The sequence below is a fragment of the Mesoplodon bidens genome (genome assembly GCF_964165515.1).
Source record: "Mesoplodon bidens genome assembly, chromosome: 11".
Taxonomy (NCBI): Eukaryota; Metazoa; Chordata; class Mammalia; order Artiodactyla; family Ziphiidae; genus Mesoplodon; species Mesoplodon bidens.
The window spans coordinates 42,786,572-42,814,527 of NC_138167.1; the positions used below are offsets into that span (position 1 = coordinate 42,786,572).

Below are 27,956 nucleotides of genomic sequence, written 5' to 3' on the forward strand. Positions count from 1 at the left end.
TAGAATCATCAGGGGAAGTTTAAAAAAATATGCCTTGGTCGGATCTCTGAGGGTGGAGGCCTGGTATAATTATTTCTTAAAAAGTTGTTCAGGTGATTCTTTTTTTTTTTAAAAATTAATTTTTGGGGCTGTGTTGGGTCTTCGTTGCTGCTCGCGGGCTTTCTCTAGTTGCTATGAGCGGGGGCTACTGTTCGTTCTGGTGTGCAGGCTTCTCATTGCGGTGGCTTCTCTTGTTGAGGAGCACGGGATCTAGGCCTGCTGGCTTTAGTAGTTGTGGCTCGTGGGCTAAGAGCGCAGGCTCAGTAGTTGTGGCGCACGGGCTTAGTTGCTCCGCAGCATGTGGGATCTTCCCGGACCAGGGCTCGAACCCGTGTCCCCTGCATTGGCAGGCTTCTTAACCACTGCTCCACCAGGGAAGTCCCGCTGATTGATTTAGAATAGAACATTCTTGAATTTTCTGAGTCAGAGTTGAAGATTACTGATTAGTTCACTCAACTCTTTGCAGACTAGCATCTTAAATCCCGGTAGGTGTACAAGTGTCAAAGGATTAGTGAGTGAAATGGTTAAGTGGCAGCGTAAAGCAGAACATTAAGTGCCAAAATAAAAACTCTGAATAAAAAGTGTTGGATACTGTGTTTATGTGTTTTTGCTTATATGTGTACTTCTTTAACAACATATCCTGAGTGCTTACCATGTGTGAATCACTTTACGTGTGTTATTTCATTTAATTCCTAGAACAATCATGTGAAGTATAGTAACTGTCATCCCCAGTTTGCAGAGGAAGAATCTGCAGTACAGAGCAGTGCAGTAATAGAGCTCATAAGTGGTCTAGCTAGGATACAGATCTGGGCTCTCTGAGGCCAGAGCTTGAGTGTAACCACTGTACTATACCATAGAACCCATGGGAGAGAACCCAGGAGGGGGAGGCCTAGAAGCACTTTTGGGGATGGCTCCATGTCTCTTGTCATTATACCTCTCTATGCTTGTGGGGCGTCAGTTGGAGGGAATCCTGGTAGTGGGGGGAGTGTTTGGGAGGAGGCTCCGCTCCAGAGAGGGGCTGATCAATACAAGCGGGAAGAGTGAGAGCACTGCAGGGCAGCCTGGCCCAGTCCTCCCCCACTCTGGCTTTCGCTTCCAACCACAGTGAGCAAGCAAAATAGAGGCAGACTGGAAGATGCCTGGTGCCTCACTCGCAAAGCTGGGAGAGAAAGGCAGGGGTTGGCCGGGGTGCCAGAGAATGGTGACAAGCGGATCGTGAAACAGAGGGCAGGGGCTAACAAGGGAGGGTTGGTGTTGGGGCTTTCAGTGGTGAGTCTGTACTGTTAAGATCAGGATGACTCATGGAGAGTGCCAGGCTCATCCTGTATTACCCTCACCCCGTTGGTACAACTGCCTGACATTTTCACAACGGTATAGAGCCTGCCAGGACTCTGCGGACATCAGCCCCGCCCTCCTCTCCCACACACGGGCTGTTCCTTTGCCCTAGAGTTGGGCAGAGGACATGGGTGCCTGTATCTGGGGACTCCAGTTGATCTCTCCAGGGTCATCCTCCACCTACTCTTTTTCTGGGCCCTTGTTGCTCACTGTCTAACCTCAGTGTCTACTGTGGTTGAAACTCAGCTCCACCTGCCTTTGGTAGAGGTGGACACTGGCTGCATGAATATCCGGAGAATGACTCTTGAAATTTGAAATCTCTTTCTGCCCACCTCTGCTTACAATTTCCCACTCAGATTATTTTTCTCTTAGAATAAATGAATGCAACTCCATACTCTTTTTGTCCACTCATTTCCCTGTTCTTTTGAGGTCTCTTTCAGATAGCTTTAATTAGCAAGCTCCAAGCTGACTGGCCTGGCCAAGCCTTAGGGCCGGATGCTGCTGAGCTGTTAGGAGTTGGGTGAGGACTGAGGGAGGACATGGTGTGAGTGGAGAAGGCTTCTCATACTGGGAAATCTGGCTGGGCTTCAAGAGGGGGCCGTTGGTGGTGTGGCCAAGTTCCAAAGGTTGGCCTGAAGCCAGTGCTCAAAGAAAAGGGGCCCTCAAGACAGTCTAAATGGCTCACTGTGGGAAGTGACCTCCCAGTCCTTCTCCCCAAGACGCAAGGGATTTCCCTGGGATCCTCAAAGACCAGAGCGGTCAAGTCATTTCCCCACTGACTGTCCTCAATCACGTTTATATTCTTTCTCTCCCAGCCACTCCCATAGTTCGAACTTTGGTTCCAGCCAGAATTCAGAGGCTAGCAGAAGGATTCCAGTGCTGGAGAGGTGGGTGGGGTGAGAAAGTCCTCATGTATGTTGGGGAGGAAGAGGCTGACCCTAGGACATATGCTCCAAAGCTCTGCTGCCAGATGAGGTATAGGGAGAAGTTAACCCTGCAGTGTGTGTCCTGGAAGTGTCTGCTCCTAAGCTAGAGACAGCAGCTGGGCAATGTGTGATCTGGGGGAGGTGAAAAACGGGGATCCCTGTCAGAGGGGAAGAGGGCTGTTAGAGGGGGGAGGGGCTGCCAGACAAGGGCCAAAGTCTTTGCTGGGTCTGGAATCCATCAATGTTTAAAATGTTTTGAAATTATTTTGTTCACTTTTTTTTTTTTTTTTTTTTGCGGTACGCGGGCCTCTCACTGTTGTGGCCTCTCCCGTTGTGGAGCACAGGCTCCAGACGCGCAGGGTCAGCGGCCATGGCTCACGGGCCCAGCCGCTCCGCGGCATGTGGGATCTTCCCGGACCAGGGCACGAACCCATGTCCCCTGCATCGGCAGGCAGACTCTCAACCACTGCGCCACCAAGGAAGCCCTTTGAAATTATTTTGAAATAGTTGTAGACTCAGAGGAAGCTGCAAAAAAATAGTGCGTGAAATCCTGTGTACCCTTCACCCAGCTTCCCCCAGAGGCGACATCTTATATAACTGTAGCACAATATCAAAACCACGACGCTGACATAGGTACAATACTGTTAACTAGCCTACAAGCCTTATTCAAGTTTCCCCAGTTTTTTTTTTAACATGCATTCATTTGTGTGTGTGCGTAGTTCTATGCAATCTTATCCCACGGGTAGATTCGATAACCACCACCAAAATCAAGATACAGAACTCTTCATCCCCAGGAAGGAACTCCCTATGCTATCCTTTTATATTCACACCTCCACCTCCCCATCCCTGTCCCCCGGCAATCACCAATCTGTTCTTCATCTCCACAGTTTTGTTATATTAGTGGAAACACATAGTAACAGCATTGGTGTTTTTTGTTTTTTGTTTTTGTTTTTTGTCATGCCGCAGGGCTTGTGGGATCTTAGCTTCCCGACCAGGGATCAAACCCGGGCCCACCGCAGTAAAAGTGTGGGGTTCTAACCACTGGACAACCAGGGAATTCCCAGCATTGGTTTTAGTTTAATGAATTCCTGAACTTTGAACTCAAATACAAAAGTTCTCTGGCAGGTTGTTTATTCGAATATTAAGCTTGTTCCATTCTCTGGATTCCTCCGGCTTCTTCATTCCCCCTTAACCTGAAATACTGCTCCCCACTCCAACAATCTGGTTCCATTTCTCCTTTAGGGAAAACCTACACATCTACATTTACTAGGCTGGTCTGGGACTCTCTCATGTTCCCCGCCCTCCCTTTCCCAGCTATTTATAGCCAGGCTAATTTTGGGTGGCCTGTCTCTCTCTCTTCTTTCCTGCTCCTTCCTCCTGTGGCGGGTGAGGTGACTTCTCAAATATTTGGGCAGAGGAGGTCAGAAGCAGATTCTTGGCGTCTGATTTCAGCCTCGGATTTAGCAGGAGCCAGTGGAATAGAGATGGAGGGAGGCAAGGATTGCAGGTGCAGAGACAGAGGCAGCTGGGGCTCTGAAGGCATTTTGACCCCAGTCGGATGTTTGGGCTGAGAGTCAGGAGTCCGGGTTCTATCCTGATTTTACTCCTCTGCATTCTCCTATCAGCTCTTCTCCATTGTCTGGGCTCTGAGATAGAAAAGGAATGGAGAGGGTATATCTGGGGGATAATAAAAGTAGGATCTTGGGGCCAGCCTGCTGAATTACCTGGACAGCACCTGTTTAGAGGTGTGCTGGTCCCCTGGAGGGGATGGCCACAAGTGTAGTGTTGCAAAAATGGAGGCCCAAACTTTCAAATGTATAGTAACTTACACAGGGCAAGGATTGTCCCACTGGGCAGCAGAGTGAGAGCCTATTTAAAAATTAAAAAAAAAATTTTAAGTATAATCCTGGAAAAAGGAGTAAGAGAGACAAAGGGAACATGGGAAGAGGAATTAGGGAGAACACATATTGGAGCTTTGAAGACAGGGAGGGAGAACAGAGAGTCTTAAGGATATGATGGTGTTTGGGGGGCAAAGGAAACATTAGAGACATTGAGAAATAGTCTAGAAAGATTCCAAGTGACAGAGACAAGAAGGGGGATAAAGACAGAGCCGGGGATGAGACAAAACCAGAGGGTGAGAGAGAGAAGGGAGAAAAATGGAAAGATGGATATACCCAAGACCAACACCCAGTAAGAAAGAGAACTAGGAATGGGATGTGGCAGCAAGTGAGGTTCCAGTTGTGTCAAATTATTTCCTATCTCTCTTCTTGGCCCCATTTCTGGATTACAGTTATAAATAGCACAGTTGGAAAATGTCCTCCCACCCTTTGCCTTTGTCTCAGTCTGGGGGGAAGGGAGAGGCAGAGGGACAAGTCCCTGTGGACATCCCTGGGAAGCCCCACCCCGATCCTGCCTGGGCCAGCGCAGGACCCTGTCCCCTCCAATCCCTTCCCCTTTGGAGGGTAGGAAATGTACGGTTCTGGGAAGGATCTGGAAGCCAGAGACCTCTTTCCCATCTCTCTGCCTCTTGGGGCCAATCTCTCACATTTTTGGCCTTCTTTGACAGTCTATGCTTTCACCCCAGCTTAATTTCCTCTTCCTATATCACCCTCAGTCTTTTCCTTGTTTTCTCCCTTCATTCCGTCCTTGGTGATCAAACTCTTACCCTTCTTTCTCCATCTCTTTTTTCTTTCAGTTTTCTTTCTACCTGCCTCCTTTGTTCCCCTCCCCAGGCCTGCTGAGTTTTTCTTTCTTCTTGTCTCTTCTCTTTTCCTCTGCTTCTCTGAACGCTGACGATGTATGTGTCCAGCAGAGCCGTCGTCACGGCCGGACTCTGAGAGGTGGGATGGGATGGGGTGGGAAATGGTTTGATTCAAACAGCAGGAGAGGTGCTCTGTGTGTCCATGGGGAGAAGGGACCACACCGGACTCATCTGCATCTTTCTCTCTGCATTTCTCTCTTCCCAGACTCTCCTTTAGCCTCATCCACTTCCCATCTCTTACCCGTCCCGCCCCCCGCCGCTCCTCTTTTTCGGCGCCTTTCTATCCTTATTTCTCACTCCCTCCCCGTTCCCAGACACCGCCTCCACCGCTCGCGGGCTAGGGCAGGAGTGGGGGGAAAGGGAGAGCGCTGGCGGGGGCGGCGCCGGAGGTGGGGTGGGGCTCGGAGGGTTTCCACCCGGAGCCTCCCTCCTGGGCATCCCTCTGCGACTCCGGCGACCTCCACCTGCAGCGGGGCCGAGGGGCGGGGCGAGGGCGGGGCCGGGGCGGCACCCGTGGGAGCGGAGGCGGGAGCCGGAGTGGACCAGGGGTTGCGGCCGCTGCAGTTGTCTTGGCTGGTGCTGGGGCGGCGGAGCGGCGGGAGAGGGGTGGCGAGGCGGAAGGCTGGGAGACCCTCTGAAGGGCCGGCGAGACTCGGAGACCAGAGACCCGCCTCGGGAGACCTGGGACTCGGGGCGCGAGAGGATTTCCTTGCGCTCTCCCGGAGCGCGCGTGGGGGTCGCCCCATGGCAGGGACTCCGGGCCGCGATCCATGGGGAACCCCTGGGATTTGTTACCTTCTTGGCTCCCTGCTTGCCGGACTGCTCTTCCCAGGTGCGGTCGCCTTCAATCTGGACGTGATGGGCGCCCTGCGCAAGGAAGGCGAGCCAGGGAGTCTTTTTGGCTTCTCAGTGGCTCTGCATCGGCAGTTGCAGCCCGGACCCCAAAGCTGGTGAGTCACCACACCCGCGCAGAATCCCCGTGCCCGAGCCACAGATGCCCCCTCGGTCCGCCCCGTCTCTCAATCTTCCAACCCCATCAAGACTCAGGCTGCCTACAGATAACCCACACCCCAGCCTGGAGCCTTGCCTGTCTTGGGTCTGACACCCAGCATCTTGCTTCGGGGATAAGTTGGAGAACAAGGTTCTTGTCTTGGCTGGGAGCTATCTCCTTTCACCCCAACTTGCATTCTTGTTCCAGTCCCAGGGCTTGTGGCTCCCCTCCTTCTGGGGGCTGAACTCCCTCAGGGAGGGAGATTGAGCATTTGGCCTCTGCTTAGGTCAGGAGGAGAGGGAAAGGACAGAGAGGCTGAAGGTGCCATGGAAGTGATGGAGGGTAGACTCCAGAAATAACTTCCTGCCAGGGCATTGCCATGGGATGGAAAGAGAGCATCAGGACACTGGGCTGCCGCTTCTGTGCCTCAGGACCCCAGGAAGGCTGGGAGAGGACCTGGGAGGGTCTGGCAGTCTGAACTATGTGGTTTGGTGATAGAGGGTGGCAGGACACAGAACCTCCAAAGTTGTAGCAGCAGCAGCAGCAGCAGCAGCAGCAGCAGCAGCAGCAGCAGCAGCAGTGAGAGAGATCCAGGAAGGATGCTGGCCAGGCTGTTCCCCTTCCTCCTCCTCAGGAAATTTCCAGCTCCAGGAATCTCAGCAGTGGGGAGAGGCAGGGAGAGTGAGGGGCAGAGGACAATTCTGGTTATTTTCTAATCAGTTCGGGACCTGTGGGAGAAAGACACACTTATGGGGACTGTGACTGTCATGCTTCCTGTACTATTGGCCCCAGCTCCTTATACGATTTTAAAAAGAGAGGCAGGAAGGGGAAGAAAGTGGCCCACCCCTTCCTGCCAGGGGACTTTTCTCTCCTAGGCCAGTGCCTAAGCCACACTAAGTGTCCATTACTGGGATCAGTGCTGTCCACTGGGACTATCTTCTCCCCACTGCTATTGGCCTGGGGGCAGAGAGTAGGGACAAGAGCTCATTTCTCTCCCCTGCTCAGGGAGGAGGGGCTAGCACTGATTCTTCATCTTCCATTATCCCTGTCATCAGCGAGCAGGGTCAAGCAGTCTCCCAAACTTTGGGAGCAATGGAAAGCTACTGACTTCATCTCTTCTTCAGCCTTCTATCTGCTTCCTCCCTCATCTCTGTCTCCCTCCCTCCCCCCTCCCCCCATGTGCTAGAGTTCTAGGACTGGAGGCCTTTTTAGGACATGCTGAGCTCTCTGAGCTATTTCCAGGCAAATTCTAGGTTATTTTTAATAGCTTGGTCTCTTGTCATTTCCCCCTCGTCTCTGATGGTGGCCCCTGAGCCAAACTGGGGGCCTTCCCAGAGGGGCCTGACCCCCTCACCCTGCTCTTGTTCCAGCAGGGGGCGCTCTGCTGTCTGGTGGCCTGTGAGAGGCCAGATACCTCGCTAAGTCCCTGGCTTTGGGGTTGCAGGTCACTGTCCCCAGCACTCACTGATCGAAAGACCTCACCAATTTTTTTTTTTTTTTTTTTTTTTTGCGGTATGCGGGCCTCTCACTGTTGTGGCCTCTCCCATTGCGGAGCACAGGCTCCGGACGCGCAGGCTCAGCGGCCATGGCTCACGGGCCTAGCCGCTCCGTGTCATGTGGGATCTTCCCAGACCGGGCACGAACCCGCATCCCCTGCATCGGCAGGCGGACTCTCAACCACTGCGCCACCAGGGAAGCCCAGACCTCACCAATTTTGATGTCTTTCAGTCTGGCCCCGGATGAGACTTTGAAGTGTAACCTTCTTTGCTCTGTGGTTTCAGCCTCATTTATTTCCATCAACTGTAATACCATCAACTGTACTACCATATAGAGTTGCTGTGAGCATTGAAAGAGTTGTTAACACATGTAAAATGCTGAGAATAGTGCGAGGCCCACAGCGGGTGCTATGAGTGTTGGTACCTTTTTTCTTGTACGGTGATCCACAGAGCTGGAGCGTAGCTTTAGTGCCTTACAGCGAGCCTGGATCCAAAGGCTTGGCTGGAGCACCCCCGGGGCTGAGCCAACCTTCCAGGCCAAGCACCCTCCCCAGAGGGCCACCCAGATTGAGAGAGTCAGAGTGGGCCAGACTTGGGTTGGAGCCTGGAGTGAATGGGGAATTGAGAAGTGCAGAGGTACTGGGCTACTCCCTTCACCTCCACTTAGCCAGGCTCCCAGGGAGTCCTTTGCTCCTAGCTGCCTTTCTCTCTGCAGTGGCTGCATCTGTGGATACTGTTCTGTCCAGAGGTCTGGGGTGGCTGGGGATCATGGGATGAAGCCAGGAGGGAGTGTGTGGCTGGGGCAGAGGTGGAGGGACTGGAGAAGCTGTGTGTGGGAACTGTTGTTCCAGGTGGGATGGTCTGGTCTGTTCTCCACCAAGGGTGGGGCTGGGCATAGCTATGCACTCAGCTTCTTTCCTCCATATGGACCCCTCCCCTCCTTTCTACTCCCTACTCATGACCTCCAGGGGAGATGTGAGCATTAAACACGACTGTTAGCTTCTCCTGGTGCTTAGTTATGCGCTGACCAGCTGAGACGCTGCATGTCTCTGTGAGCCTACATAATGTGTGGGTCCAGCAAACACATATGGACACCTCCTAGGGGGCAAATGCAAAGATGAATGAGGCAGCCCCAGTCCTCCAAGGGCTCCCCATCTCTGTGTTTGGAGGTGGGAGCACCATGGACTTGTCTGAAGGTTGGCCATGCCACCTAGTTTCTTTTTCTGCTTGGTTACCCTCCTCTCCTCATCCCTGTCTTCCTTTTCTGAAGGTGGCCAGTTATTGGGTGGAAAAGGCATGGATATTGGAATTGGCAGATGTGGGTTTGAATTCCAGCATCCAACTAATGTCTCTGAGTTTCCTCATCTGAAAGAGAAGCAAAGAATCCTCACGTAGGATTGTTGTGCAGGTTAAATGAGATAATGCAGGTAACATGTCTAGCCTGGTGCCCGGCACCTAGTAGAGAGTCATAAACGTTAGTTCCTCATATCCCTGGCATCTAGCCTAGGGCCTGACCCATAGTAGGTGCTGAATAAATATTACTTCCTTGTCTCACCAGTGCCTGACACAGGGCTTGGCAGATGATAGGTTCTCGATAAATAGTTGTTAACGAATGCCCAGTGTATGCTCTCTTCCCTTACACTCCCCACCCCCCTCTCTCGTGACATTGGCTCTGACACGGGGTGACAGCTGCTAAGAGACGAGGAGGAGTTGTGGGAAGAGAGAATGGCTCTGTGCCCCATCAGAACTGGCACAGTGCCCCACAGATGCCTGTCTGCAATATTGCCCCACACAGTTTCGGGCCTCACGCCCCAGTGAGGGTGATGGAGGAAAAGAGTGGGGGAGAGAGGCCTCGAGGTTTGTCTTGCTGATGCTTCTGAGTCTCCTTCTGCGAAGAGAAGATCCTTGTAGCCAGCTGGGTGCCAATCACCTCACCTCTCTCTCTCCCCACTCCTGGCGTGGGGGTCCTCCCCAGGGGACCCAGGCAGCCTCCATTCCCAGCACAGTCCTCCCCTGGGGAAGAAGCCTTGGCTGTGATCATGGAAAATTGTCCTGCCAAGAAAGTTGTAGCTGGGAAAGTGTCTGAGGGGGAGGTAGGAGAGCAGGCTGGGTGGGGGTGGGGCGGGGAGAGGAATGGGGAAAATCATGGACAGGGGGAGGAGAAGGAAGGATGGGGAAGGGGATTCAGGATGTATGGGGAGAACGGGGCTAGGATTGGAGACAGAAAGAGAAACTTGCCCCTACCTCCAAGCCAGCCGGCGTGACTGATAGGATCCTGGGCTGGCACGGTTGCTGGGTGGTGGGTCTTTGACGGATCCCCGAGGAGAGGGTGAGGGAGGCGGACCCATATCTAGTCTCTTGCTTGGCCCCCCAGAGCTGGTCCCTGGGCCACCTCATGGTGCTGTTACTTTTGCTCCCAGCATTTTTGGCATTTCTTGGAAGGTTTGAACTGAACTGTGGTTGTGGGGGAGGGCAGAGCTTGGGGATGGGGCCAGGGAGTGGCGGGTAGGAAGGGCTGGTCAGGAACAGGTGCTGGGAACAGGCGGTTCTTTCAAACCAGTGGCCAGGCTGCTTGGGTGGCGTGAGCGTGTGTGTGTGTGTGTGTGTGTGTGTGTGTGTGTGTGTATCTACTATGTATGTGGTTCTTCATCCAGATAGTATGTGCATGCGTAATGTGATGATTGCACGGCCAAGTGTGTTAATTTGCCCGTATCAGGACATGGGAAAACTGGCTCTTGGCCCTTTGCCTTAGTCCTTCAACACTCTGCCTGGTACCGAGGAGTTGGGCCTGGGCAGCTCTGGGGAGGTGGAGCACTCTGGCCACCAACTCCTGCTGCTGCCCCGCCATGCAGGCTGCTGGTGGGCGCTCCCCAGGCTCTGGCCCTGCCTGGGCAGCAGGCAAATCGCACTGGAGGCCTCTTCGCTTGCCCCCTGAGCCTGGAAGAGACTGACTGCTACAGAGTGGACATCGACCAGGGAGGTGAGGGCCCTGTGGGGGTGGGGTGGGGGGCACAGGAGGAGGGGAGGGGAGGACTTGGCTTCCTCTTTCCTCCCCTAATTCCCAGTGTCCCGCCTCCAGCTGACGTGCAGAAGGAGAGTAAGGAGAACCAGTGGTTGGGAGTCAGTGTCCGGAGCCAGGGACCTGGGGGCAAGATCGTTGTGAGTACCATATCGTTTTTTTTTGACTTTTAATATTTACTATTTTTATTGAAAAAGGTCATGAAAATTAATTTTTTAAAAGAAGGAAAAACAGTTTGACTCTGTAACAGTAATATAATTGCAATGAGTACCACTTCTTGTGACTTATGCAAGGGTGGTGTGTGTATGTATGTGTGTGTGTGTCTGGTGTGTGCATATGCACAGATGTGCTTACAGAACTCAGGTTGGCAATACGGTAAGATGGTCTGCTTCTGAGGACCTCAGAGAGATACCAAAAGGTGTAAGACATGGTCCCTGTCCTTATAAATTTAAAAATATCTAACCGTTCATCCATCCACTGATTTGTCAAACTTACTGAGAACCTTTTAAATATCAGGCGTTGTGCTGGTTACTGAGAGAGGACGTGTAAACTCAGGGAAAAGCCTGGTTCTCAACTAGCCTCCTGCATAGTTCCAGAGATTCTCATTCTTTCTCTCTGTGTTGTCACTAACATGCACAAACAATAATATAAGTCCCTATGGGGCAGAATATGGTTAATGCTAAGTGAGTGGTATGGTCCCCAGTCTATACAAGTTCAAGGGAGGAGTGGAGAGCAAAGACTCCTGCAGGTGGGGTGATTTGAGCCAGGATTTCCAGAATAAGCAACACTTGGAGAGTGGAGAAGGGAGGGAGTTCTTTGCAGACGAGGTGGCGGTGCTTAGAAAGGTTCAGAGGCCGTACCAAGCTGGGCATGTCGGGGATAGTCCCATCTGGCTGGGTCGAGGGGATACGAGTTCTGGGTGCTGGCTTAGTTGTGCTCTGGGTGCCCGGGCAGAATGTAGAACAGGGTTTCTTCCTGCCGGGGTGAAGAAGTGGGTGCAGAGAGGATAGGGCAGGGGATTATATATATACCTGCCTTACACTGGGCTGGGGGGCGGTGCCCAAGTGATGCTGGCAGATGTGTCTGTGTGTGTGTGCGCGCCTGTACGCACCTGCGTGCGTGCAGCCGTGTGCAAGTGAACCAGTGTCTGCCAAGTGTCTGCACACGGGCAGTGTGGCTCAGGCAGGGTCCTGGCCCTCACAGTGGAATGACCCCCTCTCCTTTTCTCCCACAGACCTGTGCGCACCGATACGAGGCGCGGCAGCGTGTGGACCAGATCCTGGAGACGAGGGACGTGATTGGTCGCTGCTTTGTGCTAAGCCAGGACCTGGCCATCCACGACGAGCTGGATGGTGGGGAGTGGAAGTTCTGTGAGGGACGCCCCCAGGGCCACGAACAATTTGGGTTCTGCCAGCAGGGCACGGCCGCTGCCTTCTCCCCCGACAGCCACTACCTCCTCTTTGGGGCCCCAGGAACCTATAACTGGAAGGGTGAGTGACTCCCTGGGGAGGGGAGAAGGGAACCAAAATGTCCAGTACCTCAGAGAGGGGGTTGGGGGCAGCATGTGGCCAAGCACGCCCACGTGTTCACTGCCGTGGAGCCCTGGGGCCCTGCCACGCTTCTCACCACAGCCATGCCAGCACGCACACGAACGGGGCCATCGCCTCTCCTCCGCATGGCCGAGAGTTCTGCAACATGCTGGCATGAGCTCCCACATGCCCAGCCGGGGCCCGCATGCTCCAACACACCAGCCCACACCTCATCACTCCCATTCCCATCTCCGCACGCTGCCGCTGGCCAGGCTGACACTCGGTGAGTGTGATGCCAAGTCTGGGGGACCCCAGGCAGCTTGGGCCGGGAGGGGGTGGAGATAGGGCTGGAAAGGAGAGGAGGGGCTTCCCTGGGTGCCTGTCTAACTAGCGCCCGGCCTGCGGGTGCTCCTTGCTCCCTGTCCTGGGCACTAACGGGTCTGTCCTTGCAGGCACGGCCAGGGTGGAGCTCTGTGTGCAGGGCTCAGCGGACCTGGCACATCTGGACGACGGGCCCTACGAGGCGGGGGGTGAGAAGGAGCAGGACCCCCGCCTCATCCCGGTCCCTGCCAACAGCTACTTTGGTAGGGACCCCTCCCCGGCCTGGAGCCGCTCTAACCCTCTGCTCCTCTCTCTTGTCCTCTCTCTCCACGCTCCCGTCCTTCCGTCTCTGTCTCTGTCCCTCACTCTGTCTGTGTCTCTGATTCTTATCTCTCTGGTCTGTTTGTCTCTCTCGTATTCTTTCTCCACTTCTTCCTCTTTCTGTCTGCCTCTGTCTCCCCACTCTGTGGCCCCTCCTCTGGATGTCCCTCCCCTGGTGTCTCCCCTGCCCCGCTCCCCCGCAGGGTTGCTCTTTGTGACCAACATTGATAGCTCAGACCCTGACCAGCTGGTGTATAAAACTTTGGACCCTGCTGACCGGCTCCCAGGACCAGCCGGAGACTTGGCCCTGAATAGCTACTTAGGTTTGTAAGCTCCCCTCCACGTCCTCCTGGGCCCTGGGGGCTTGGCCTGGCCTCCCCACCTCTCCTGCCCTGCCCCCCAACACGTACCCAGAGAAACACCCACTGGGCCCAGATTACAGACAAGAGCTGAGCCCAGTAACCAGGCCCAAGGAGAAGAGGCCCCAGGGGTGAAGCCTCGGGGCTGTGAACGGGGGACTCCATGGAGGACGATCCAGATGGGCTGAGGCTGTACTGGGAAGGAAGGAGGCTAGACCTCTGGGGGACTTTCTGTGGGGGATGGATGGTGGGCATGTGTGGAGAAAGGTCCAGCTGTGTTGGTAAGTCCCTCTCCTTTCTCATCCGCATCCTTCTGCACAAGAGGAGGAAACGAGGCCTGGGAGAAGCTTGCGTGAATCAAGCACTTCCCCATTTCCCCCCTGTTTCCTCCACTCCTGTCCATGTGAAGTCTTCCTCTTCCTGCCAGGATGGTGGGAGTAGGGGGCAAAGAAGGTGCATTGGATGGGATGGGGGCCTCCTGGGTGTGCAGAGAGGAGAGCAGTTCCAGGGAATCATATGGGGGCCCCCTGACCCAGCTCCGCCGGTGCCTCAGCCCCCAGCCCAGCGGCCTGGCCTTCTCAGCCATTGCCTTTCTCCTTCCTCCCCAGGCCCTGAGGCCGACCTCATCGCACTTCTTGTGCCAGACCTTAGTCTCTGGGTGGGGAGGGCTTCCGGGCCTCTGGAGGGGAAGAGGAGTGGTCCAGCTGTGGTGGTGACATCTCAGAGGGCACCTCTACCTTTTAGGGAGGGGCGGGGTGGGAGGAGGTGTGACCTACCCTGGCTGGGAGTCTGGTGGGGAGAGCTCACTGGTGAGTTGCCCCCATCCAGGTTTCTCCATCGACTCGGGGAAGAGTCTGGTGCGAGCAGAGGAGCTGAGCTTTGTGGCAGGGGCCCCCCGTGCCAACCACAAGGGTGCTGTGGTCATTCTGCGCAAAGACAGCGCCAGTCGCCTGGTGCCTGAAGTTATGCTGTCCGGGGAGCGCCTGACCTCTGGCTTTGGCTACTCGCTGGCAGTGGCTGATCTTAACAATGACGGGTGAAGAGTGGGCTGAGGCGGGTGGAGCCTGGGGGAGGCTGGATCTAGGAGGGGTAAGGGGCCTCTGGCCTCTCCACCTGACTCCGCTGGCTGTCTCCCTCTCTCCATAGCTGGACAGATCTGGTAGTGGGTGCCCCCTACTTCTTTGAGCGCCAAGAAGAACTGGGGGGTGCCGTGTATGTGTACCTGAACCAGGGGGGTCACTGGGCTGGGGTCTCCCCTCTGCGGCTCTGCGGCTCTCCTGACTCCATGTTTGGGATCAGTCTGGCTGTCCTGGGGGACCTCAACCAAGATGGCTTCCCAGGTGTGACTGGGGACAGGGAAGGCTGGGGAACGGGGGGAGGGAGGGGGGAGGGGCAGGGGTGCAGAAGTGCCTCTGAGGTCAAGGGGAAGGTCTTCTGAGGGCTCAGGGAGAGGAGCAACCTGGGCTCCTGTCTGAGCTTTACCATTGACCAGCTTTGTGACCTTGGGCAAGTACCCTTTCTGAGCTAGTGATACCTGCAGAGAGTAACTGAAAGGATTAAAAATGACATGTGTAAGGTGCCCAGGACTTAGTAGCCTCTCAATAAAATAGAAAACACAGGGTATGGAACTGAGTGACTGAGGGAAAGTAGGGGCCTGGACCTCATGCCTCCCACCCTCAGCCCCCAGGTCTGATTGCCTTTCTCCCACTCCTGCAGACCTTGCTGTAGGGGCTCCCTTCGACGGGGATGGGAAAGTCTTTATCTACCACGGGAGCAGCCTGGGGGTTGTCGTCAAACCTTCCCAGGTGAGGGGAGTGGTGGGGATGAGGGAATGGGTGTCTGGGGGACCCAGGGGGCACAGCAGCAGAGGGTGGGGGAGGCAGAGGCTGGGGGGTGATGGGTGGGGAGGCTGATGGTCTGGTCCCCCAGGTGCTGGAGGGCGAGGCTGTGGGCATAAAGAGCTTTGGCTACTCTCTGTCGGGCGGCCTGGATGTGGATGGGAACCGCTACCCGGACCTGCTGGTGGGCTCCCTGGCCGACACTGCCGTGCTCTTCAGGTGAGCCCTCCCTCTCTGCTGGCCTCCCCCTCCCCAAGGCCGGAGCCGCTCTGCAGTGCCAGATCTGCCGCCTCCCCTCTTTCCCAGCCTCATGTTCTCATGTTTCCTGTGCCCTGGACTCCCCCTTCCCCAGGGCCAGGCCCGTCCTCCACGTCTCCCACGAGGTCTCTATTCTTCCAAGAGCCATCGACCTAGAACAGCCCAACTGCGCCAGTGGCCACTCGGTCTGGTGAGGCGGGGTCCGAGGGGAGGGTGGAGGGGAGCCTCCAGGGTCCAGTTCTCCCCTGTCTGCCCAGTTTGGGGCTGGGGCTGGGACAGGAGTGGGCAGGGTTGGGGTGTGGCCCAGGCCTGTCAGCCTTGCCTTTGTCCCCACAGCATGGACCTCAGGGTCTGTTTCAGCTACATTGCATCGCCCAGCAGCTACAGCCCTGTTGTGGGTGAGTGAGGCCCCTCCGCTCCCACCCCTTTGGGTGTCAGGGTGGGTCACTCCGGGGTGCAGAGAAGGGCCCATTGGAGCTGCTCTGCAGCTCACGGGCCCCTCCTCTCCCGCCTGCCACAGCCCTGGATTACACGTTAGATGGGGACACAGACCGGAGGCTCCGGGGCCAGGTGCCCCGTGTGACCTTCCTGAGCCGTGGCCCGGATGACCCCAAGCACCAGGCCTCAGGCACCGTGTGGCTGAAACACCAGCATGACCGAGTCTGTGGAGACACTATGCTTCAGCTTCAGGTGGACGCTGACCCCTTGGCCTCTGAGGGTCATTGTCATCACATCTTCTCGTTTCCTGGGTTCCTCTCATCTTCTTCCCAAACACACTCACACCTCAGTCTAAGATCTCGACTTTTGGGAAGGCTCCCTTTTGGGCCTCTCTTTTACCTGCTGTTTTCTTGCATCTCCTGTCAAGTTCTATACACCCTGGAGATGGTCATGGCAGGTTCCATCTTCTCGTCTGGTCCCTGAAGCCCTAAATCCTGGCTGTCCTCCCTTCTCCACCCCAGTTGCTCTCCCCCTGCTAGCCCAGTTCTCCACCTCTCTCCTTTGTCTCCCTGAGCCTCTTTCCAGGTTTCAGGATCTGTCCTAGGTCTGGCTTTGGGCAGGGCTGGGGGCTGGGGGTTGTTCTTGTATTCACGTCTATCTTTTCCCTTCCCCAGGAGAATGTCAAAGACAAGCTTCGAGCCATCGTGGTGACTCTGTCCTATAGTCTCCAGACCCCTCGGCTCCGGCGACAGGCTCCTGGTCAGGGGCTGCCCCCCGTGGCCCCCATCCTCAATGCCCACCAGCCCAGCACCCAGCGGACAGAGGTGAGCATGCATTCTGGTTTAGCCCAGGAAAATAAGCTGGGAGGGACAGGGATCATGAATCCCTCACCAGTGACATTCATAGCTTGCAAAATTCTTTCATGTTACCCCAGTTGTTCCTCATATTTCTAGATGCTGTAACAGGTGGACCACAGATGTAAAATGGCCCAAATTATCATGTGTTCCTAGTCAGAGGGGACAGGCAGTCATTCAGGGGCCCAGGGTGGTGGGGGTCTGCCATGTTCAAATGTGGCCTCCCAGTCCTTATGTCACCTCTATCCCCATCAGGTGGAGGGGGTCGGGGAGCTCCTTGTATGGTTCTTAAGGCCAGTCCGGAAGTGATGCTCTTTACTTCTCTTCACGTTCTAAGTCTGGGACTTAGTTACATGCAAGAAAGGCCAAGGAAATGCGGCCTCGCTGTGGACTAGCCTGCTGCTCTCTACCACGGCATCATAATACCTCCATCATTTTACTTTTTTTTTTTTTTTTGCGGTACGCGGGCCTCTCACTGTTGTGGCCTTTCCCGTTGCGGAGCACAGGCTCCGGACGCGCAGGCTCAGCGGCCATGGCTCACGGGCCCAGCCACTCTGCGGCATGTGGGATCTTCCCTAACCGGGGCACGAACCCGCGTCCCCTGCATCGGTAGGCGGACTCTCAACCATTGCGCCACCAGGGAAGCCCCCATCATTTTACTGATGAGGACACAGCTCAGAGTGGTTAGGTGACCAGCTGGGTGTATCACACAGCTAGGAAGCAGCAGATCCGCGGGTTGAACTCAGGTTGTTTATTCCCGTGATCCTCTACCCCGCCATACGCCTTGGCGATACATTCACCCCCTGGGAATGACCCCCTCTTCAAATCTCCCCCCAGATCCACTTTCTGAAGCAAGGCTGTGGTGAAGACAAGGTGTGTCAGAGCAATCTGCAGCTGGTCCACGCTCGGTTCTGCGCCCGTGTCAGCGACACGGAGTTTCAGCCTCTGCCCATGTGAGGGGGAGCGAGGGAGCAGGTGGGGTGGGAAGGCAAGAGATCAAGGGACGGAAGCAAGTCCCCTTGGGAGGGCCAGCAGGGGCGGGGGCTGAGCCTGCAGGGAGAGGGTGGAAGGTGGAAGGTGGGGAGGACCTGCCGAGAGCTCAGAAGTTTGCAGGATGAGGGCAGTGAGGGGCCCACAGGGGCTCCTCTGACAGAGAGTGACAAGCCTTCACCATATAAAAAAAATTATACAGTTCACATACATCTCACTGTTATGTCTTCACAACCCCATGAAGCAGGAAATATTACTAGTCCCACTTTAGAGATGGGGAACGGAGGCCTAGAGAGGTTAAGTTAGTTGCCCAAGGTCAATAAGTGCTGGAGCTGGGGCCAGAAACAAAGGTCCCCTGACTCCCAGTCTTGACTCTCTTGAGTCTGAGGCTTGGACCAGTGTGTGCGGAGATTTGGAAGAGCCAGGGTGGGAGGAGAGGTTCAGGGAGTGGGGGCAGGCAGCACGCACTGGCAGGGGGAGCAGGAAGAGGGAGAGGCGGGGGCACGTGTTCAGGTCTTAGAGTGAGTGGGATCTGACCCCCCAGGGATGCAGATGGGACGACAGCCCTGTTTGCACTGAGTGGGCAGCCAGTCATTGGCCTGGAGCTGAAGGTCACCAATCTGCCTTCGGACCCAGCCCAGCCCCAGGCTGATGGGGATGACGCCCATGAAGCCCAGCTCCTGGTCACCCTCCCTGCCTCTCTGCACTATTCAGGAGTCCGGGCCCTGGACCCTGCGGTGAGGGCCCGGGGGAAGGGCAGGGGTGGGGTCTTGGGGGCTCCAGTAACCGAAGCTGATCTCTCCTTCTCTCCCCACTCCAGGAGAAGCCTCTGTGCCTGTCCAATGAGAACGCCTCCCATGTTGAGTGTGAGCTGGGGAACCCCATGAAGAGAGATGCCCAGGTCGGCCTATCTGCCCTTATCCCTATCCGAGTGGCTCTCTCACCCCTGACCTCTCCTCAAGCCCTTCGCCCTCCTGGACTCTAATCTTGCTCCACCCTTTGCCTAGGTCACCTTCTACCTCATCCTTAGCACCTCAGGGATCACCATTGAGACCACAGAGCTGGAGGTGGAGCTGCTGTTGGCCACGTAAGCCTGGCGGGGCAGGGTGGGTGGGGGTGGGGGCAGTGGCTTGAAGTCCACCTAGAAAGGGCTCTGCTGTCCTCACCTGATCCCTTGGGGCGGTGCCTGTGCCCGCCGCCCACGCCTGCCCCTGCCACACGCCAGGATCAGCGAGCAGGAGCTGCAGCCGGTCTCTGCCCGAGCCCGTGTCTTCATCGAGCTGCCACTGTCCATCACGGGGTAAGCCCTGTCCAGGTGGGCACCTCCGCCAGAGGGGTGGGCATTGTTACCCCCAAACCCAGGCCTGGGCTCTGCCTCACCTGGCCTGACCCTCCTGACCCTCCATCAGGCCCCAGGCCTCCTCAGCCCCTGTTCTGACCCCTCCTCACCAGGGTGGCCATTCCCCAGCAGCTCTTCTTCTCCGGCGTGGTGCGGGGCGAGAGCGCCATGCAGTCTGAGCGGGATGTGGGCAGCAAGGTCAAGTATGAGGTTACGGTAAGTGGCCTGGTGAGGTCCCTCCCTTCTTGGCACAGAGGAGAAGCTGAGACACGTCCCAAGGGCTGTGGCTTTTCTCCCATCTGGCACCTGGTGGTCCGGCGAGTTCGAGGCCTCCCCCAGTTCCTGGGCCTTGGCTGTGTGCAGGTGTTTGTGTTGAGGGCTCAGTTGACCATTTCCTGCTCATTCCTGACTGGACATCTCACCTGCTGGTCTGGGGAGGCCATGAGGGCCCAGGGGCCTCCGCTGGGGGAGGGGGACATGGGGGGAGGGCTGATATCTCTTCCCAGAACCCTGCCCTTGCTTGGCTGGGGCCTCCCCGCATTTCCTGGTGACATCTCCGGGTTTTCCTGGGTTTGGGGTGGGCAGAGAATGGTGCCTGGATCTAGGATCCTGAGTCTTTGTTGAAGCTATGCTTCCTGAGGCTTCCCCGCAGCCCTGTCCCCTCCATCTCTGGGGATTTAGAACCTGTCCTTCTCACTCTCTTGTGCCCACAGGTCTCCAACCAAGGCCAGTCACTCAATACCCTGGGCTCGGCCTTCCTCAACATCATGTGGCCCCACGAGATTGCCAACGGGAAGTGGCTGCTGTATCCCATGCGGGTGGAGCTGGAGGGCGGGCAGCGGCCGGGGCAGAGGGGACTCTGTTCCCCCAGGCCCAACATCCTCCACCTGGTGAGGCTTAGGCGAGGTGGGTGGGGCTGCGGAAGCAGGGTGGGGCGTGGTCAGACTTTGGGAAGGATGCCGTGGGGCTGGGGCTCTGTGGCTGGTCGGGGGCCAGGAGGAGGGCGCTGGGGAGGAGGTGCCACCTCTCCTTGCTGCGTTTGGAGGGACCCTCACTGGGCCCCCTCCCCACCTCAGGATGTGGACAGCAGGGACAGAAGGCGGCGGGAGCTGGGGCAGCCAGAGCCGCAGGAGCCTCATGAGCAGCCAGAGCCCAGCACGTCCTGGTGGCCAGTGTCCTCTGCCGAGAAGAAGAAAAATGTCACCCTGGTGAGGGCGGGGCAAACGTGGCCCAGGCAGGATGGGGTGGGGCACGTGGTATGGCAGAGGATGGCGGGGAGAGGGGAGGGCAGGGAGCTTCGGGGTGCTGGGTGGCCTGTCAACAGCTGTGATGGTCACAGACACTGGGGGCAAGGTGACAGGGCACTTCACATCACACCTGTGAAGCAGCTGCCGCCGCCGCCACTCCCCCATGCCCACTAGGTGTTCACTCCAGAGCAGGGCACTTACCATAGCCCGTTACCCATGCAGTTGATTCTCCCTGCGTTTGTATGAAAGGTCACATTTTATAGGGGGTGGTTTTAGCCGTCTCGGAGATCTATTTGTTATTCTTTTGAATTCTTTTAGGCCAGAAAGTCAATTTGCATAAGGAAACTTGCTTGATTTTCACAATGTCAAAAAACACTTGAAGGTTTTAAAAGTTCTAATAATTAAATCAGTAGTATATTTATGTGCTTCATTAAGCCTATCCTTTTTGAGCCCTTTTGCCTCTCCGTTTCCTCCTTGTTTCACACGGTTTTGTTCCTGGGGGTGCTCACTGAGCAGATTAGCGCACACTCTGTGTACTCATCCCTTTTAGGATGGCGCTGGCAGTGAGAGTTGGCGGGGGACACAGATCAGGGGGTGCTTGGCCTGGTGGCAGAAGGTGAATCCCAGGTGTGGAAAGGATGGGCAATAGAGGCAAAAAGAGGCAAAGAGACCTTGGCAGGGGGAGAGCAGCAGTTGGGCCAGCTCTGGTGGCATCTGTCTGGGAGGAAGTTCCGCTGCCACAGCCCATCCTTCCTGGGGGCCCTCAGCTTCCCTGCACCCCTGAGAGCATGGTGGAAAGCAAATGAAGGCACCTCAGGGGTGGTGTGAGACTGTGTAACTGCTGTTTCCCTGTTACATGGATAGTCCTGCTTTCTCCAGGTGACTTATTTCTTCTGAAAGGCCACCCTTTTTGATAAGAACTTTGAAATGGATTCTTTTACTTAAAATGACTTTTAGACAAATTGACCAAGGATTCTTGAATTGCTCGAAAGTGGCCATTCTTCTGTATAGGTAGCGTGATGAAAAGAACATTAATTTTTAGGCAAATGGGCCATTAGGTGGGACTGGGCCAAATGGATTTAGGTCAGGCTTGGAAGGAGAAGGGCCTAAGTCCCCTGTCCCCCCAGAAGCTCCTGGGGCATCCTCCTCCTCCTTCAGTGAGTTTGGGCTTCGCAGAGGAGTGCAGCTTTGCTCACTCTGGACCTGGGTTCAAGTATCTGCTCCACCTCTTTCCAGCTTTGCTAGCTGTGTGACCTGAGGCAGGTCACCTGGCCTCTTTGAACTTTAATTTCCTAGTTTGAAAAATGGGGATGATAATAATATGCACCTTGCAGGACAGTTGTGAATTTAAATGAGATAAGTACCTTGCAGATAGATGCTCAATATACGGGACTGTCATTAGGTAACATAAGCATCTACTGGGGAAGATACTCTGCCTGCTGCTGTCAAGAGACCTCCTCCCTGCTCCCCATGCATTTCAAAGCCAAATAGCCCAGATTTGGGGTAGGCTGCTATTTTGGACCACAGGGTTAGTTTTGGAAGACTTCTTGGAGGAGGGGAGTTTGAAGCCAGGTAAGGAAAATGGGAGAGATATTGAATGAAGAGCCAGGGGGAAATGGGGGCTCATGGAGGGATGGAGGGAAGACTCTGGACAGACAGTGTCTGTGTGACCACGTTCGTGAGGGTGCTGGGCCCTGGGCAGCTCAGTGGGCTGGGGCCAAGCAGCTCAGAGCCCTGCCTTTCCTGGTACCCAGGACTGTACCCGGGGTACGGCCAGCTGCGTGGTGTTCAGCTGCCCTCTCTACAGCTTTGACCGTGCAGCTGTGCTGCATGTCTGGGGCCGCCTCTGGAACAGCACCTTCCTGGAGGTGAGAGTCAGGCTGGGGCGCTGGGCTGGGCATCCTCTTCCCCAACACCCACCCTGGGGCTCTCTTCTCCTTCTTCCTCCTTCCTGTCTAAATGCAGCATACTCTCAACCCAAGACAGGCAGAAACACCCTCCGTGCTGGGCACCATTCCGTTTACAACTTCAGGAGCTGGGGGGAGGTGGGGGCATGGGGGCATTTAGGAGGAGGGTCTCCTTCCCTGCTCCCTTAGGAGTACTCAGCTGTGAAGTCCCTGGAAGTGATTGTCCAAGCCAACATCACTGTGAAGTCCTCCATCAAGAACTTGCTGCTCAGAGATGCCTCCACGGTGGTGAGCTGCTGGGCTGGGGGTGTGGAGCAGGGGAAGCTCTTCTGTCCTGTTGCTCCAGCCCTTGTTCCCTTAACCCCTTGCTCCCCAGATCCCAGTGACGGTATACCTGGACCCCGTGGCTGTGGTGGCAGATGGAGTCCCCTGGTGGGTTATCCTTCTGGCTGTACTGGCCGGGCTGCTGGTGCTGGCGCTGCTGGTGCTGCTCATGTGGAAGGTGAGGCTTGGGGAGGGTGATGCCAGTGGGGGCAGGGCTCCCCTGTCAGGCAGGTGGCCTTTCATGGTGTGGTTCTCTCACCCAGTCTCCCATTTATTCAGCAAATCTGCATTGAGCACTTACCCTGCGTGTACCAGCGTCTCTATCAGGCCCTGGATGTTTCAGAGATAAGTCAGATGTAGACCTTGTTCTCAGGGATTTTATAGTCTAGTTGGGGAGGGGAGTAGTCAAGGACGAGGCAGTGGACTAAGTCAAGAAAGTGCAGTGGGAATTCAGGCAAGAGAAAGCTTGAGAGCAGGTGGCCCTGGAGCTGCGCCTTAGAATGTGGGGTGGTAAGATCTGGATGTGGGGAGAGGGATGGGTGGGTCTGGGCCTTTTAGGACTATGAGAGGCAAAGTCATGGAGGCAGGGAAGTGTGGTCTGAATTAACTAGAGCATGGTGGGTAAGGCTGGGAAGGAAACTGTGGCCAAGAAAGCCAACCAGTGTGGAGAACTGCCTGCAGGGAACTGTTGCCAGGACTGAACTCGGAACCTCCACACACCATGCTCTACATGGAACCATTCTCATACACACAGAGTGTAGCCAGAATCACGTGTGCGTCTGGGGCTCCACATTAAAAGCCCGTTCATGCGCGTGTCAGTACAGAGAATCACATCCATCACCAGCGGTCATCCCCTGAACCACATGCCACATCTGGGCTATGTGGAGCCATGCACGCCCTTGGGGCCCTATGGAGGACTGCCCCCCATCCCCAGGACCAAGCACACCCTCTGGCAAATGTGAGTCATCAGTGGACCAGGCCTCTGGGCATCCAGACTTTTGGGAACCTTGCCATTCTTAGGGGAGATTGATGCCTCCGAGAAACTGGCTCCAGAATCTCTGCTCCCCGCTCCCATGGAAGGGGGACAAGGCAGAGGTAGAGGCCCCCATCCTTCCTCAGTCTTCCCATCCTCCACCTCTTCTGCTCCCTCCTCCCTTACGTCCCAGTGTGGCTTCTTCCATCGGAACAGCCAGAGCTCATCTTTCCCCACCAACTACCACCGGGCCCGTCTGGCCGTGCAGCCCTCAGCTGCGGAAGCTGGGGGTCCAGGGACCATGGGGTAATTGTTGTGTGTGAGCATGTGTGTGCGTGCGTGTGTGTGCGTGTGTGGGTACGTATGTGAGTGTAGGTCGAGCTCCCAGCATTCAGGGGACCAGGAATGTGCAGGGTGTAGAAAGGAGATTGCATGAGGGCGGTGTGAGTTCCAGGAACTGAGGGGAGGTGGTTGTCGGGGTGAGGCCCTAAGGGTGAGTGTGCACAGCCTGGGGCACGCACAAGGGTTGGGTGGGCTCCTGGGGTTGTGAGCATGTGGGGAGTGCAGGGAGGTGCCGTGCATGTCTTTTCTGTGGGCATGAGTATGCAGAGACACACGTGCAAGGAGGTGCCGTGCAGTCCAGCATGTAGGAGTGCTGGGAAGTCCTGAGTATGAGTGTGCAAGGGGCACATTTCTGTCTTGGTAGGTAAGGGCCAGCATGTTTATGACTTAGGGAGGGGCCATTCTACCATATTCATAGAGGAGAGGGCCCGCCCTAAGGGCGATGCTGCTCGGTACACAGGGGTTGTGCGTATGAGGCTTGAGAGGAATCATTCTGGAGTCTGCAGGGCTCTGGGAAGCCACGTTTTCCCTCTGCTCTTGTCTGTGTTCTAGGGGATGCTACTGGGTCTCTTAAAAATCTTGGGGGTGTGGAAACCTTTGGGGTCAGCAGTCCTGATGTTCTACCTTCAACCCCCTCTTTCAGGCACCAAGGGAGATGTCCTTGGTCCTGCACCTCAGGCCCCTCCTGGTCTTTCTCTTGCTGTCAGTGAGAACCTGGGGACCCAGCACTGATGGTGGCACCTGTGAGGGCTGCTTCCTGCACGAGCTGCTGCCCAGCCAGCCCCTTTCTGCTGCTGTTGGGTCTTTCTGTCCCAGGGATGGTGGAGGCAGGAGGCTGGGGTGTGCTGGGCATCTGCTCCAGGGGCCTCAGCCCCGCAGCCTCCTCATGTCTGGCCTGCTGTTCTTCCAGATGGGATTCTTCAAGCGAGCGCAGTACCCCGAAGCCACTGTGCCCCAGTACCACGCGGTGAAGATCCCACGGGAAGACCGGGAGCAGTTCAAGGAGGAGAAGACGGGCACCATCCTGAGGAACAACTGGGGCGGCCCCCGGGGGGGCGGCCCCGATGCACACCCCATCCTGGCTGCGGATGGGCACCCGGAGCTGGGCTCCGATGGTCGCCCTGTGCCAGGCACTGCCTAGCCTCCTCCTTCCCAGCCTGGCCCATGGGTCCCCTGCACCCCTTCCCCAGAGATGGCTCCTGGGGATGAAGAGGGCAGGCTGGGTTGCTGGTGTCCCATCAGGATTTGGCAGGATCTGTTTCCTCAGGGGCACAGACCTCTCTCCCCGTGAGGACCACCCCCACCCACCCCCAAACCTCCCCTTAGGAGGCTGTGAGATGAGAGGGGGTAAATCAGGGATGGGTCGTGGGGGAGGGGGAGGATGGCAGTGGTGTCCTGATGCAAAAGTGGGGAGAAGGGACCCTAAACCCTCGCTCTCCCATTCACCCTGTATAATGAGACCCCAAGGACCTATCTCCCTGAAAGTGCCTTAAGCCCAGAGGGTGGGGAGGAGGTTATGTCGCTGACTCAGGGGCTCTTCCCTCCCTAGCTTCCCCTCTCCTCTGACCTTAGTTTGCTGCATCAATCAGTGGATTTTGTCTATTTATTAAAAACTATTTGAGGACGAAACTTCTGGCTTCTTTGCTGAGTGCTGCTCCCTCATGCCCAGGGTCTCCAGAGAGGACTGGTTCTCTCTGTATCCCCACAGCCCAGAACAAAGGTGGTGGTTGGAGGGAGCCCAGGGGGCCTGGCAGGGATACTGGTGACTTTTGTGACCAGGTCCTTGGGGCACGTGGGTGTGGTCTCAGAAGTGGGGGGAACACGGGGAAGGGATGGGGAGCTGTCCTAGGGGTAGTGGGCAAAAATTGGGAGACCCAGTCCCGGAATTTGCAGTTAGGGTATGACAGGGTATAACGGTTTCCTCCCCGTAGTCAGGATGGGAATAGAGCTTTTTCACTGCACAAGGAAGGGTTGAAGTTAGAGGTTCCCCCCGCAGAGGTGGGAGAAGGAGGGGCTTATTTCACCGCCTTTCCCATGATATGGGGCCCAACAGGTAACCACCTGATGGGAGGGGGTTGTCGTTCCATTTGGAGCTCAGAGAACTGGGCATTCTCCAGATCTTTCCAGGCCTCTCTGGTGAGGTAGCAGCCGTCCCCAGTGTGTTTGCAGGTGGGGCCCTAAAACCTCCTGCCACAGGAAGGCCCAGCTGCCACGCGGCTCAGCCACGTGCTCCCAGAAAAAAACCACTCCTCCCTGGGAGAGAAGAGAGAGCGTCACTTACCTGCTCCATTCCGCAACCTTCCTCTACTCTCACCTCCATCCCGCTGCCCAAGCCTGGTCAAAACCTCTTGGTGGAGTGGGAGGTGCTGGCCTGCAGGGAGATCATCCTGCTCTGTGACTTTCTCTGCATCCCCCGGCTCTTACCTCCCAACTCAAAGTGAGTGTGAAGAGCCTCCTGTGACCTAGGGGCCATGACCGGTGAGAGAATTTTTTTTTTTTTTTTTTTTTTTTGCGGTATGTGGGCCTCTCACTGCTGTGGCCTCTCCCGTTGCGGAGCACAGGCTCCGGACGCGCAGGCTCAGTGGCCATGGCTCACGGGCCCAGCTGCTCCGCGGCATGTGGGATCTTCCCGGACCGGGGCACGAACCCGCGTCCCCTGCATTGGCAGGTGGACTCTCAACCACTGCGCCACCAGGGAAGCCCTCGGTGAGAGATTTTTAAACAATGACCTGAAGGACAGCATAGCCGAGGGCAGACAGATGGGGAGGTGGAGAACCAGGAGCAGAGATCTCACTGGATACAGAGATGCTCGGCTGAGCCCTCTCCCAAGACCAAGACGCCTGCATCCCGGACATCTCAGCCAGCATCCCAGGGAAAGGGCTCCTGAGTAAGCTGGGGTTCCTCCAGCTCTTCCCTCCTCACTGTACCCTCCCTAGGTGATCTCATGCACCCAAAACAAAAAAACCAACCAAAAATTATAATTAACTGTTAACGTTAATGAATTTAAACCTTCCAGAAAGCACGAATCCAAAAGGAAATGTCCAACAGGTGATACAAGCCAGATATTCTACGGCCTTTCCTGTTTCGGTCTCAAATTCCAATGTGCTTGGAATTTACCAGCTACAAGCTGGTGACTTCCAAATCTAAAGCTCCAGGCTACATCTTTTTCTGACCTCCAGATCTGGACTTCCAAGTGCCTCTGGGTTTTCTGCCTGGCTGTCTCCATGGCACCTCAGACCTAACAAATCCAAAACAGGTTTCTCCTATCTTGCAAATGGCACTTCTCTCTACCCTCCCTCCCTCCCTCCACCAGTCGCTCATGCCAGAAACCTGGAAATCATCCTAAACTCCTTTCTGTCCACACCCAGTTCCAAACTTTATGGATTCCACTACCCCTAATACCTCTACTTAGAACACTCTTTTGTTTCCGCCACTCCCTCCACCCCCTGCTTAATTGAGATCTGAGGGCAGATCTCAATTTAAACACCACATCCCTAGGTGTCCTTCACCCCTTTCCCCCTTTGTTAGGTGGATCACCTGTGTGCTTTCACAGCACCCTATCCTGCCCCATCCAGGCCCTGGTCATATCTCCTGTTCACCAGCAGGTGGGGGTGGGTGGGTGTCTAATGCACTAGTGCCTGAGATTCCCCATCCTGGGTGCCCTGGACACCGGGGTGGCTGATGCTACGTTTCTTGCCCCGTGCCCATACACTTCCCATTCTGCTCACCGGCCTCAGTACTCTCCGAACTTCCTGCAGGACCCTCTTTGGGCTCTGCACCGAGCACAGCACCAAGGTGCTGACCACCACGTCCATGGAGCCACTGGCCAGCTGTCTCATGTCCTCTCCGAAAGCCACCACAAACCGTTCATGTTCAAGATGCCTATTTTTGGCCATACTCTTTGTCAGGAACTTCTCAAAGTGAGGGTTTGGGTCCAGGCAGGTGATCCTGCAGCCAGATGGGTAGAACTGGAAGTTGGCACCAGTGCCACAGCCCAGCTCCAGCAGGGCCACCTTCCCCGAGGCTCCTGCCAGCCCCTTTATCTGGCTGAAGAGCTCCTGTTTCTTGCTGTCCATCTTGCGGTTGCACTTGACTGTCAGCATGGCCATCAGGTCGGGGAAATAGGTCTTGCACAGGGGCTCCCAGAAACCCAGCAGAGCCATGAGGTGCAGGGGCAGGGTCAGGAGCAGCACCAGCAGCTGCAGGAGTCGGACCAGGGTGTCCATGGTAGCCTGGCTCTGAGTGGAGCTTCCCTTGGGTGACTGGCCTGTCTCTCTGCTCCGCCGCTGCAGACTCGAGTCTCCTTTCGCCCAGTGATAGGACTTTGTTCCCTGTCTCCTACTTGTCAG

At 55.9% G+C, this 27,956-nt stretch overlaps 2 protein-coding genes across 5 annotated transcripts; one reads left to right on the forward strand and one right to left on the reverse strand.

The window, feature by feature from the left end:
* Window positions 1–5,521: 5,521 nt before the first annotated feature.
* ITGA7 (integrin subunit alpha 7) lies at window positions 5,522–25,236 on the forward strand. 4 transcript variants are annotated; one of them, XM_081249245.1, is made up of 26 exons: window positions 5,522–6,011; window positions 10,401–10,528; window positions 10,628–10,707; window positions 11,802–12,057; window positions 12,549–12,680; window positions 12,942–13,061; window positions 13,926–14,133; window positions 14,244–14,437; window positions 14,814–14,902; window positions 15,027–15,154; window positions 15,288–15,383; window positions 15,530–15,591; window positions 15,714–15,883; window positions 16,306–16,455; window positions 17,323–17,438; window positions 18,020–18,212; window positions 18,296–18,376; window positions 18,483–18,562; window positions 18,701–18,775; window positions 18,928–19,030; window positions 19,528–19,704; window positions 19,891–20,022; window positions 21,816–21,929; window positions 22,158–22,256; window positions 22,345–22,470; window positions 24,518–25,236. In XM_081249245.1, exons 1-26 carry the CDS (start codon window positions 5,806–5,808, stop codon window positions 24,746–24,748), a joined length of 3,546 nt encoding a protein of 1,181 aa, XP_081105371.1. In that variant the 5' UTR covers window positions 5,522–5,805; the 3' UTR covers window positions 24,749–25,236. The 4 variants fall into 4 exon arrangements, with proteins under 4 accessions (XP_081105371.1, XP_081105372.1, XP_081105369.1 ...); XM_081249243.1 differs by having other exon boundaries at window positions 5,682–6,011; window positions 13,026–13,061; XM_081249246.1 differs by lacking the exon at window positions 12,942–13,061.
* Window positions 25,237–25,622: 386 nt separating this feature from the next.
* TMT1B (thiol methyltransferase 1B) lies at window positions 25,623–27,937 on the reverse strand (the record flags this gene model as incomplete). Its single annotated transcript, XM_081248767.1, is given in 3 exon segments — window positions 25,623–25,784; window positions 25,786–25,860; window positions 27,336–27,937. Coding segments are annotated over 3 exon segments (735 nt in total). The 5' UTR covers window positions 27,834–27,937.
* Between the last annotated feature and the right edge of the window lie 19 nt (window positions 27,938–27,956).

Coding starts and splice junctions, on each gene's coding strand:
- ITGA7 (XM_081249245.1), top strand. CDS start 5,806: ATGGCAGGGACTCCGGGCCGCGATCCATGGGGAACCCCTGGGATTTGT. Junction 12,681..12,941: donor CCCTGCCAACAGCTACTTTG/GTAGGGACCCCT, acceptor GCTCCCCCGCAG/GGTTGCTCTTTGTGACCAAC. Junction 14,438..14,813: donor CAACCAAGATGGCTTCCCAG/GTGTGACTGGGG, acceptor CCACTCCTGCAG/ACCTTGCTGTAGGGGCTCCC.